This window comes from Diceros bicornis, chromosome 12 (genome assembly GCF_020826845.1).
Source record: "Diceros bicornis minor isolate mBicDic1 chromosome 12, mDicBic1.mat.cur, whole genome shotgun sequence".
Taxonomy (NCBI): Eukaryota; Metazoa; Chordata; class Mammalia; order Perissodactyla; family Rhinocerotidae; genus Diceros; species Diceros bicornis.
Window position 1 is genome coordinate 69080216 of NC_080751.1, and position 12502 is coordinate 69092717.

The window sequence follows — 12502 nt, forward strand, 5'->3', positions numbered from 1 at the left end:
TCATTGTTTAATTCCTTCTCTCCCTCTTTTTAACAGTATGTGATTGTAAGCAGTAAGAAGATTCTTTTCTATGACAGTGAACAAGATAAAGAACAATCTAATCCTTACATGGTTTTAGATATAGAGTAAGTTTTTATTAGAATATTTAGAAACTTCATCTTTTAGAGTATAAGAGAGTAACATGACCTTTTTTGTTAAGTTAGTGCAATTTATTAGTCATATAGTACATGTATATACTCATATAGTATAGCTCCTACTGTACTGTTATATTTTCTTAAATTTGCTTCATATAGATGAAAGTCTGGGGTATAGAATGAGCTAAAATATCTTTATTTCATGGGTTTTTAATATGTTGTTTTCTGAAACTAATAGAAAATTTCTGGCTTACTGGAAATTTCTCAAAATCTTGAGGAGTGGTTGAATTAATAGAGCAAGATAGTCTCTGACCTTCTAACATGTGTCAAAGTAGTCAGTTTTAATTTATGACATAAGTATAGGATAACTAATATAATTTGATTTTTTGGTAATATTTTATTCCTTTATAAAAATCTTTTATAGCAAGTTATTTCATGTCCGACCAGTTACACAGACAGATGTATATAGAGCAGATGCTAAAGAAATTCCAAGGATATTCCAGGTAAACGTAGTTTTATTTTGTTTTTGGTTGGTTGGTTTTGTTTTGTTTTTTCGCCTGTAGAAGTTCTCAGTATAACATGACATATCAAATTCCTTATTCTTGGGCCTTCTTCTAGATTATCTTTCAGTTTAGTCCCATTTAAAGGTGATTCATTCTTTTGACTTTGATGCTTATTCTGTTTGGATACATCTTCATTTCTCTCTCCATTTTACCTGTTCAAGTCTGTAGTGTTTATATCATGTTTCTGGCCTTTGCTGTCCTTTTGTGCAAGGTTGGTTATGACATTTTTTAAGCATGAACTTTCTCCTTCTGTGTTTGGTTTTATGCTCAGCTCTCTACAAAGTTAAAAAAGTTCCTTGTGAAGTTAAGTTTTGTACCCAGTAGCCCTTTTACTTCCAATTTAAAGTAAAGCCAACTTCTTTCCTTTACTACTTCCATTTTAAAATTAGTCAAACCCACAATTAGTTATTAAATTCCTTCTGTGTAAAAGCTATTATGCTTGGTGTACTGTGGGGGAGTTGGCTACTTATTTTCTGTGTGCCTATAATATTTATTTGGAGTATATTATACATCCTTTCCTCCTTTCCTTTCTTCCTCAACTCTCCAAATACAAATCTTTTCAATTTAAGCTGTGTTTGCAGTATCACCCAGTTGTCTATTTTTTGAGAATCGTAAATCAACAATTTGTATAATTGCTACATCTCTTCAGGTGATTGTTTTGAACACTCCCTCCCAGAACAACTTTCTAACACCTGTCAAGGGAAAATTTACCTTTTGCTGGCCTATTCTGATAAATTTGCTAAAACATAGTAAGATATCATGGAGAAAATAAGGAAATACCATTTGAACAGGATTGATTGTTTTGAAATGTGAACCAAAGTGACGGTCTAATGACTTTTCTCATATAAGTTCTCGATTAAACAGACCTACTAACGTTTGAACATCAAATGCATTTTTTTCTCATTGAATAATTTAGGCTAATTTTATTTTATTTACACTATAGGAATCGCTACTACATAAAAAATAACTTAGGTTTAGAAACGATTCATTGTTCTTTTTGTTATTTATAGATTCTGTACGCTAATGAAGGAGAAAGTAAGAAGGAACAAGAATTTCCAGTGGAGCCAGTGGGAGAAAAATCAAATTATATTTGCCACAAGGGACATGAATTTATTCCTACTCTCTACCATTTCCCAACCAACTGTGAGGCTTGTATGAAGCCACTGTGGCATATGTTTAAACCTCCTCCTGCTTTAGAGTGTCGTCGCTGCCATATTAAATGTCATAAAGATCACATGGACAAAAAGGAGGAGATTATAGCACCTTGCAAAGGTAAATAGTAAATTACTTGCTCCACCAATATTATTTATGTTCAGATCGTTTAGAATGTATTAATTTTTTTCAAATTTTTTTATAGTGTATTATGATATTTCAACGGCAAAGAATCTATTGTTATTAGCAAATTCTACAGAAGAGCAACAAAAGTGGGTTAGTAGGTTGGTGAAAAAGATACCTAAAAAGCCTCCAGCTCCAGACCCTTTTGCACGGTCATCTCCTAGAACTTCAATGAAGATACAACAAAACCAGTCTATTAGGCGGCCAAGTCGACAGCTTGCCCCGAACAAACCAAGGTAATAAATAAAAATATAGTAAAAATTAAAATGTTTTAAAAAATATTTTACTATTTATATTCAAATTACAAATTTTCATAATTATAGTTTTCTTTTGCTTGCTATTTTAGTGAACCATGGAATACCAAATGTTTGAAACTGTTTTAGTGTGCATGTCTCATTCGTTGATTTGGATGAGTGTAATATAAATTTATTTAGTAAACCACACACATATACTAAATTCAACCAGAAAGATATAAAGGGCTCATTTTTGTCATATTTATGTGTATAATCATAGTATTTTAGGATTTTACAAGCACATTGACTAATTTAGTGATTTAGTAGACAGGATACACACACACACCTTTAAGTGTCAGGTGTACACATTGTGTTTAATATCACAAACCTCTTAAACCTCTTTTATGTTAGATGACTTGGGAGGCAGGACTGAAATCTTCTTAAGTCTTAATTCAAATCTGTAAGTTTAAAATAATAACTTGTCTCTGATTTAAAGAGTAATATAGATCAGCTTTAAAAATGTAAATATTAACTAATGGGTAAAGTGGGCATTCCTTGTAATTGAGGTGGAGTCAGGAATATGGAGTAAGTTCACAGATGACCCTTAATGTACAAGAACATGGTTTTGATGGAGCCATTTTAATATGGGTACATTATAGTAATTTAATTCTTGATTCAGAATAACCATTTCTTGGCTTACTAGCTACTACAGCATTTATAAAGATTGCTATTCATTGAAATGAACGTGATCTGTTTAGCTAAAGGATGAAGTATATATTTAGCTCAGGTATGTAATTTCAGGTGTCCTCTTTGTTCCCTAACAGAGGACCTTCAGTATATGAATAATGATGTGCATTGGCTGTATTATCAGAAGTCTTTTCATTCTAACCACAAACATCTTATATGAAACTTTTCTTGAAACTAATATCTCAAGGAAATAATTTAGAATGACAAAGGTAGAATTGGTGTTTCAGCAGTGAAAATATTGAATTTTTGTGTGAGGTATGATGAAACTAAATATTATACAATTAGTGATTATATGATAGTAATTAAAGCTGAAGAAACTCAAAAGAATTCAGAGACACTGAAGGTCATTCCATGTGCCATGTGCAAAACATCTAAAAATTAAATTTCTATTATTAATATTGTAGAACCATTAATGCATAAATGCTATGCTATTTTAATACCTTACAATATAGTGCTTTATAGCTTCCAGAGTGCTTCCATATGTATTCTGTTCTGTCATTTAACTTCCTGTATATTCTCTCATTTGATCTTTAAAATACTCCTATGGGGTAGAATAGGTATTATTAGCTTTCTTTTTGATTGAGACTCTAGAAGGGCAAGTAATTTGTTTAGATTCAAGACCATAAGAATTTCAGTCGTTTTGATATATTTTATTCTTTTGTGCTGTTTGACAAGTTAATGATTTCACTACATATGATAACACGTAGAATTAGTTTATGAAGCAGTTTTCAGACCGAGGCATGTTTTCAATTACATAACAGTTTTCATGTTCACTGACTTGATAAATACTTTCTTTGTCCCCCCTCCCTCATGCCAATTCAAGATTATGGTCTATTTGACAGCACATTTACTTTCTATTTTTGTTACTTTTTGTTTTGTTTTAGTTCTGGCCCTGCCCTTCGAATCATTCTTCATTGATTTTTTTAATACATTTTGCATAGCAACAGTAAGTAATAGGGATTTCTTTCTCTCACAGCTGTGCATGTAGATAAAACTAATATTAAAACTGACTGTAAAATGTATAGGGTATTTTTGTGAAAATTTTTTTATCTAATATATGACATTTTAAACATAAAGATGGGCACATCTGAAGTATAATTTTGTATTTTATTATGCCTCTGCAACATTATTTCCATTGTTTTTAACATCTTTGCCTCTGTACTAACTTTACTAACTCATCAAATTGTATCTGTATCTGTCTTACATGAATCACCTTACAGTTTCCATTCCATTTTGGGTGTCATATTTTAAGAGTAGCATATACAAATTGGAGGGAGGGTATACAGAAGAGAGCAACTGAGGTAGTAGTGGGTCATTTAAAAGTGTTACACGTGTAGCAAGTGAAGGAACTAAGGATATTTAGACTTCTGAAGAAATGATTTGAAAGGATGGGAGATCATAAATAGCAATAAAGATTTAAAGGACTTTTCATTGGAAGATATATTAGAACAAGAATCAAGCAGAGACAGGCACATTTTTAACTCAGCAAGGGAAAACTATCAGGGAATCAGAGATTTCTAAAATTGGAAGAATTGGCTTGTTCTAGAATAGTGAGTGCCCTGTCATCATAGTTGATGTGATTGAGATGACTACTTGACAAAGCTGAGAGCAGAGCTCCTCAATCTGTCATGTGTATACAAGCTGACATTGAGTAGCATGGCTCTAGAGAGGAGTCAAACACTAGACTGGATGTTAAACATTAAAACAAAGGTTTGGCTTTCTTAGACATCATCAAATATATATATTTATATACACACTAAAACATAATGCCCATAAATATTCATCTAATTTTTTTTTTAACTTTTCATCAGTGTCTTTGTTAATAACTGCACCATTACATTTTTTTCCTTTGGACATTCCTGGTTCTGATTTTCCTCTTAACTCTCTTTGCAGCACTTCCCTTTTTCCATACTGAAGTGTTTTAAAGTAATAGTTAAGTAAGTGTTAGCTACTATTACTATATGAAATAACATTTTTGAGGGCATATTATGTGCCAGGCACTCTTCTGAGAGTTTTAACTATACTAATTTATTCTCATAACCACCCTGTGATTTAGCTGTTAATGTCTCCGTTTAACAGATCAGGAGACTAAGGCACAGAAACATTGTGTGCCCAAGGTCACATAGCTAATAAGTAGCATAGTCATGAGTTCTGATCCAGATAGTCTAGTTCGGATCCTGCATTCTCAACTGTAATACTCCACTGCCTCTCGGTAATATGAGTAGAAATGAATTAATTGACAGCTTATAAAACATAATGTGTAGAAAGGCTATTCTAGTGGCATGTTGGTAATTTTGAATTAAAATTAAAATACTATGGGGGGCCGGCCCGGTGGCACAGGTGGTTAAGTGTGTGTACTCCGCTGCGGCAGCCTGGGGTTCGCCAGTTCGGTTCCCGGGCACGCACCAACGCACCGCTTGTCAAGCCATGCTGTGGCGGCGTCCCACATAAAGTGGAGGAAGATGGGCATGGATGTTAGCCCAGGGCCAGTCTTCCTCAGCAAAAAAAGAGGAAGATTGGCAGATGTTAGCTCAGGGCTGATCTTCCTCACACAAACAAAAATAATAAATAAATAAATAAAATTAAAATACTATGCTGAAAAAGTAGAAAATTTGTGAATAAAATGCTGACTTTTGATGAAGACAGTTTGAAGAGATCCTAATTTGTTCCAATGCAGCATACAAAATACCAGTCTTTGCTGAGGGCATGTCTCTTTAATTATTTTTCTTTTAAAGATCTTTTTTTTTTTTTAAATGCCATATTTAAGCCACACAGAAAAGTATAAAGCAAAAATGCAACAAATGCTTATTTATCCAGTTTTAAGAAAGAAAGCATTGACAACATATTTAAAACTTAAAGGTGTTGGGGAGCTCTTATGTCATCCTTATCTTTGTTCTTTTCCATTTCTAAGTATTAGAAAATTAATAGACTAGTTATTTGGGGAAAAACAATAAAGCTACATACAACTTGAAGTATCAAAAGTAAATCCATAAATGAAGTAGAAGAAAATAGATAAATATGTATCTGATCTTGGATTGAAGAACTTCCTAAGAATAAGAACAAAGAAAGAAAATAAAGTCAGAGATTGACTAACCAAAAATTAAAGCTTTATAATTTTTAAAAACACCATATATTTGCAATATATATGGAAAGATAGATTAGTATCTTTGTGTATGGAGTTCTTATATAAATCATTAAGAGAAAGAAGATTTCCTCTTCCCAATATAAAAATTAGTGAGGAACATGCAGGCATTACCATAAATATGAAAAAGTAATCAACCTGATTATTAAGCAAAGAAGTTAAAATTACAACTATAATGTAAAACGATTTTCACCTGTCAAACTGGTAAGGCTTAAGAAACTTTGGTGAGATGTAAAGAAATGGACACTCTCATGTGCTGCTGGTAGAACTCAAAATTAAATGCACCCTTTCTGAAGCAGTCGTTGGCAATAAGTTTCACAGGCCTGAAGTGTGTACCCATTGATCATTTGACTGGAGGAGATAGACAATCAAACAGGTAATTACAGTACAGTTTAAAAGTGTTGTTTATAATAGAGGCATGAGCAAGTGTTATGGAGGAACAAAAGAAAGCATGAAAGAATTCTGCCTGAAGGCCTCAAGAAGCCTCTCAAAAATGTAATCAGTAACTTCCACGCAAAAAAATAAGGGAAAAGAAAATTCTTGGCAAAATGTTTTGTGCAGAGGTACTAAGTTGTCAGAATTACTTATGTGTTTGCAATGTTGTATTGGGTTAGAGTGGGAAGAAGGTAATGGCAGGGAGTGGCAGAAGATGATGGTGGAGAGAAAGCTTTTAGCCAGATTGAAAAGGACCATGTATGCTATGCTATAGGAGTTTTGATTTTGTTCTACAAATAGAAGTCTTCGACAGGAGATTGGTATGTTTAGACTTAATGAGATCCTGAACTAAAGTACCTAGAGTGAAAATAAAGAGAGGAAACCAAGTTAAAGGAAGATTTCTTAAGTTGAAATGATAAGAATTAGATGAATGACTGGAAAGGGATGAGGGAAGAGGTTTCAAGGGAAGTCTCCTCATGCATTGCACTAATAGCATAGTGATTAGACTTAAAATTTGAAGATTGTGACACAGGCACACACTTTGCATACATTTCAAAGGTATTGGAAGGATATGAAATGCACATTTTTCATAAAGTCTTCTAAAATTGGGGCTTTGATATTCGGGAAGGCCTACTGATCTCAATTGCCCACGCAGTCGAGTTGAAACCATAGCTAAAAGTTACTTTATATGTAAGCCTAGAAAAATGAGTGTATACTAGGCTGTGATATGTGTTAAGTGAATAGTTATATCTGAGTGTGTGTGTTTTCTCAAATATTGTTCTGTATTCAGCACATTTTGAAATAGAGTAATTTGAGTTGGTTTGTTTACTTTGAAATTAGGGTAATCATCCATCAACTTACTCTGTCAATGATTCTCAAAGTCAACTAGCTGTGTCAGAATTTATCTTGGGTTTTTTATTTAAAAATGTAAATATTTGCCCCTGCCCCCGCCCCTTCAGTCTGATGATAATCAGAATCTCTTGGGATGTAGCCTGGGAATATGCATTTGAGTAGCGTTAGGTAAATCATTTACACTAAAGTTGAAGAACCACTGACAGTGATCACAGATGAGACTTTGGGGACCAGATGAGTTCCTTGGCACAAGTTTATTCATGAATGTCACAGTTACAAACAATGAAAAAATTACTCCTATTTTTTAAAATAAAGTTGATTGCAGTATTAGGTGATTAGATTAGATTAGAAAGAAAAGACCACATATACCCCTGCTCAAAGTCCAATTTATTTAGCCAAGATAAGTTGCTAATGCTGCTTATATACTTGTGGTTTTTCCCTTGTCCATAGTTTTTCATGGAGAACATAACTGTTGGTGACCCATTGAGCAAGTAGGATCCTGCTGGGATTGAGAAAGCTGCATTCTTAATATTACACCCCTTTTATAGTAGGGCTTATGGTACTTTCTGGAAAAATCTGGGCACTTTTATGAAGAGAGTGTTGACAGATGTTGAGCTTTCACAGTTCTCAGATCAAACTGGGCATCAGGATGGTTATATCTTCATCTGGGCTTGGTGGGGAGAAGATTGTGTCATATCCTTATATCTCTGTCTTCAGTTCTCTGGTATTCTGGAAAGCGTACCTGGCTACCATGATTATATGCATTTATACATAAAGAGAAAGATTTCTCTGTGTGATTCCATCTTAATTTTAATCATGTTATAGATGAAGGGAAAGTTAAAATGCTTACAGAACATTCAAAGTATGATTTCTAGATCATAACATATTGAACTGCCGTTTCTAAAGAGTGTTAGAGTATAAATTTGCAAACCTCCTATTGCAGATTGCTTGATTTGGCATTTAAAGACTGGGATTGGTCATTTGATGATATTGATGGTGATGATGATGGCGATGTTTTTGATTTCTGAAGAAATAAATGGGGTAATCAAAAAATGAAAAATGAGTTATTTTAGTACTTCCAAGTAGCGCATGTGGTTTGCACTTGGGTTTTCATTATTTTTGACAAGTTTTGAAATTGTATAAGTTGTTTTTAATACTATATATTTGAAAAGTAGTTTTCAGAAAAGTTTCTAACTGAAATTTCCATGTTAAGTATAAAAGTTAAATGCTATGTTCAGATTCTTTATTGGCTATATATTTTCAATACAGTTGGAATTATAATTTTTTATCTTAGGATTGAAACATGTAGAAATAACAAAAGGAGCTAATTCTGGTAGTCTCTGTTCATTCCAAAGAAGCCATATTCAGAGAAGTAAAATTTACAATGTTTTCAAGTTCCTACAACTGTATTAGTTTGTGAACATAGCATGGGATTCCTTTCTCCCTCCATCCGTCTCTCCCTCTTTCCCTCCTCTTTCCTTCTTTCTAACTTGTAAGAATTGAAACTATAAAAACTTTGTAAGTCTAATGAGTGCTGTGAAATAGCTCTTTCTGATTTGGCTTTCTTTGTGATGCTGTGAAATGTTTGCTTTTTGAAAATTTAATGTTACTCTTGCTGAAGAATGCTAATGATGTGCAAGTTCCTGTGCTTTTAGAAAATGTGAAGTAGTTCAGTTAACAGTGGCTAACGGACATTTAAATGTAAATTGAACCTCATGAGTTAAACCTTTTACATGGAATGGATTTAAAAGTAGTAATGTCTATCTTAACCTAAGTAATAAGCATGTTGCAAAACATACTTAAATCATGTAATTTGGGGATCTGTGTATAACCAGGATTTACAGAGTATTTTTTATGTATATGTACTACAACAGTGTGTTTGTTCCCATTTCATAGATTTTAAAAAATGCGGCTAAGGGTCAAACAATCAAGTCAAACCTGGTCCATTAGTCCACTGTTCTTTCAGCTTCATGAGGCAGCTGGCAGTTAAACCCCGAGTCAGACTTAACATTCACATGAGTTATTCAGTGACATATTGTCTAACCCTAATAGCCAGTTAAGTATATTAAAACTTGTGTGTCATGTTTGTAGCCAATATGGGAAAATATGAGAAAGATGATAATTGCATGTACCTAAAATTAAGAAAAGTAATACAGTAAATATGTTTTATGCATGATTTAGGTGTTAAAAGTATAGTAGTTGGAAGACTATATAGTTTAATGATGTAAATGGAATGCCTTTTCAAAGAATTTAACAATCTCTTAAATTATTTCACTGTATCAACTTAACTTTATTTTTCCTTTCTTTCCAGCTAACTGCCTTCTATGAATGCAGTCATTATTCAAGGTGATCATATTCTTCCAGTTAAAACAAGACTGAAATATGATGGCCCAAAATTTATTAAAAAGCTATATTTTCCTGAGAGACTGATACACACACACACACACACACACACACACACACACACACACACACACACACAGACACGTTCCCTTTACTCCTGCAATATAAATTATAAATCTTGGAGAGATTTTCTGGGCTCCTTTGGAACAGCAAGTTGAACCAATAGTGATTGGTTAATAGAGTAAGAATATCATATGCAACTCCTCCAAACTCGTTCCATAAAGCTCTCTTGGCAGTCACTCACACTACATTGCACAAAAGGATTGAGAAGAGTTAAAGTTTAAAGAAATCATCTTTTCAGCTTCAACAGAGAGATTTCACCAGCACATTTACCAGAAGAATCTGGGAATGGATTCCACTACAGTGATATAGACTGCATCTTTAAGAAGTGACCATTATACTGTGTGTGTCTGTATATATATATACAGACACACACACATATATATAGTACTGTAATACTGCAAGAGGGTTTTTTTAAACTTCCCACTTTATTTTTTTACACACATTAATCAGATATCATTACTTACTGCAGTTGCGACTATGCACTTGTATAAAGCCATGATGTTGGAGTTTCTATCATTCATTTGTGTACCTGATGGAAGCTGCATGTTCGTGTTTAGGCAGTTACTGTAACAATAAGTTTGAAGTTAATTATATCAGTTTCCTAATGCTTCATGATAGGTAACTTTACCCATTTTGAACGCCTTAATTTAATTTTTTTCAAAGTTTCAACCCTTTTCTGTATTTTAAAAAAAGAACAAGTGTTTACCAGCTCAGAATGCAAATTTGCTTTGCAGAAGAAAATTAGTGCACTATTTTTACACATAATAGTTATCAGTGTCAGCCTATTTTGATTGTATAACAGAATTTTTTTTAAGTATTGGTGATAGAAACAATAATGGATAGTATTGGAACTAATATATCGTTTATGTATATCTATTATTCATCCAGCCCTTTTTACAGACCTCAGTATTAGTGTGTGACTACAAAACGTTTCTTTGCTTTGAATTTGCTGGCTACACTAGATGTGTTTTTATTTCTGGAAAAGACATTTGTGACTATTTTTACATTTTCACACTCAAGATTCAAAAATTATCTCATATAAAGAAAACTAAGACATACTGTAGATCTATTTTAAATATTTAAATGTGAGCCCTTAAACACACAACTGTGTATGGCAATATTTCAGTATTGGGTTAAGAAAACTGGTGACTGGGAAGAAGTGGCCTCAAAGGCACTTACCTTGATTTTTATTTTTTAAATGCTGGTAAGTTACAGTTTATGCAGGACCGTTCCTGCTGTATTTCTCATTATCCCAGAAAAATGTATATTTTATACTGCTTCAGTATGCATCAATGATAAGCATCAAGTAAAAAAAATTATGTAGTCTTTTATCAGTCTCTCTTCATATACATGCACAGAGTTTGGTATGATATTGAAATACATTATTAATATTTCAATGAAGGAAGTAGACCTTTTTCATTGATTCCTTCTGGGATCAGTGGAGAGATATTTAAAGAGTTAGGTCCCCAGTTATAGATACTATTGTGGAAATTGAAGAGTGGCCATGGCCTACTGATGTACTGAACGTGAATCTTGTTGTTCTTACGTTATCCAGTCTGCACTCTTTCATGCTGTCTGTGCTAAAACTAGATATGCATGCCATTTCCCTTGCAGGTGTGTTCTGCAGTTCTGGTTTTGGGGCACAGCTGTTTTTTTTTTTTTAAGATTAAAAAATGAAAATATATAAAATTTATATAGAATAAATATTTCCATTCATTAGACTTGTTCAAAGGAGACTGAATTAATATTTTATATAAAGATTTTGTTACACTATGGGAGGTTCTATCATATTATCTGAATTGGAGAGTATATATATATATTTTTAATAAACTTTATTAAGGTAAAATAATTGAAGTTTACACATGAGTAATTGAAATATTTGAGTAAAAATGGCAAAAGTTTAAATTTTGAATGCTGTGTATATTAGGGAAAATGGAGAATCATGGTGTGATACAACTATACAAGGAAAATTAATGTGAAGTTTTTTTGGGGGAAAAAGATATTCTAAGGGGTGAAAAAAATCTCTCCCATGGAGATTCTTCACATTATATAGTTTGACCTAAGGGTTTATAAGGTTGTTTGTCCAACTAGTGGAAATGCGCTTAATAAAAAATTCTGACCTTGGGTAAGAATTTGCTTTTTACCCTGTTGCTTGTTTCATGTACATACATGAGTGCATGCACCTATCCAAATGTTCTCTTCCCAACCCTCATTAAATATGAAATGGACTTGGCTTAACAACCTGATTTTGTGCCAGCTTCTCTTTTTCTTGAGGCTCCAAAGCTTCCAAGATAAATATAAAACCAAAAATTTCTTCACACCTGATTTCTCCTAGAGCCATAAATACCTCCTATTAAAAACTAAGAAGTAGTGAGTACTGGGATTTTCTTAGTTGGATTTTTTTTACTTTTGTTTTGTGGGGATAGCGAGACAGAAGTAGAAGGAAAACTGTTGCCGGTTTTACTGTTAACACTTAATGTATAGTGAATTTTTGAAAAGTATTAATTAAAAAACATGCTATCTAGAAGCAAGATTAAAAAAAAAATCTATCTGAAAGTTTAAAATGCTCTAGCTAACTAAGGGATAAGTATACCA

The 12502-nt window shown here is 33.0% G+C and overlaps 1 protein-coding gene across 2 annotated transcripts in view; it reads left to right on the plus strand.

Annotated features, from left to right (window-relative positions):
- ROCK2 (Rho associated coiled-coil containing protein kinase 2) overlaps positions 1 to 12153 on the plus strand; it is a 148182-nt gene extending 136029 nt beyond the window's left edge. Inside the window, exons 29-33 of one of the 2 annotated variants that reach the window (XM_058551784.1) lie at positions 37 to 125; positions 559 to 637; positions 1708 to 1969; positions 2055 to 2268; positions 9753 to 12153. In XM_058551784.1, the coding sequence (XP_058407767.1) occupies positions 37 to 125; positions 559 to 637; positions 1708 to 1969; positions 2055 to 2268; positions 9753 to 9756 (648 nt within the window). In that variant the 3' untranslated portion in view covers positions 9757 to 12153. Of the gene's footprint in view, positions 1 to 36; positions 126 to 558; positions 638 to 1707; positions 1970 to 2054; positions 2269 to 3896; positions 4062 to 9752 lie in introns of those variants that run through there. The other variant, XM_058551783.1, reaches the window with a different exon arrangement.
- The last annotated feature ends 349 nt before the right edge of the window (positions 12154 to 12502 follow it).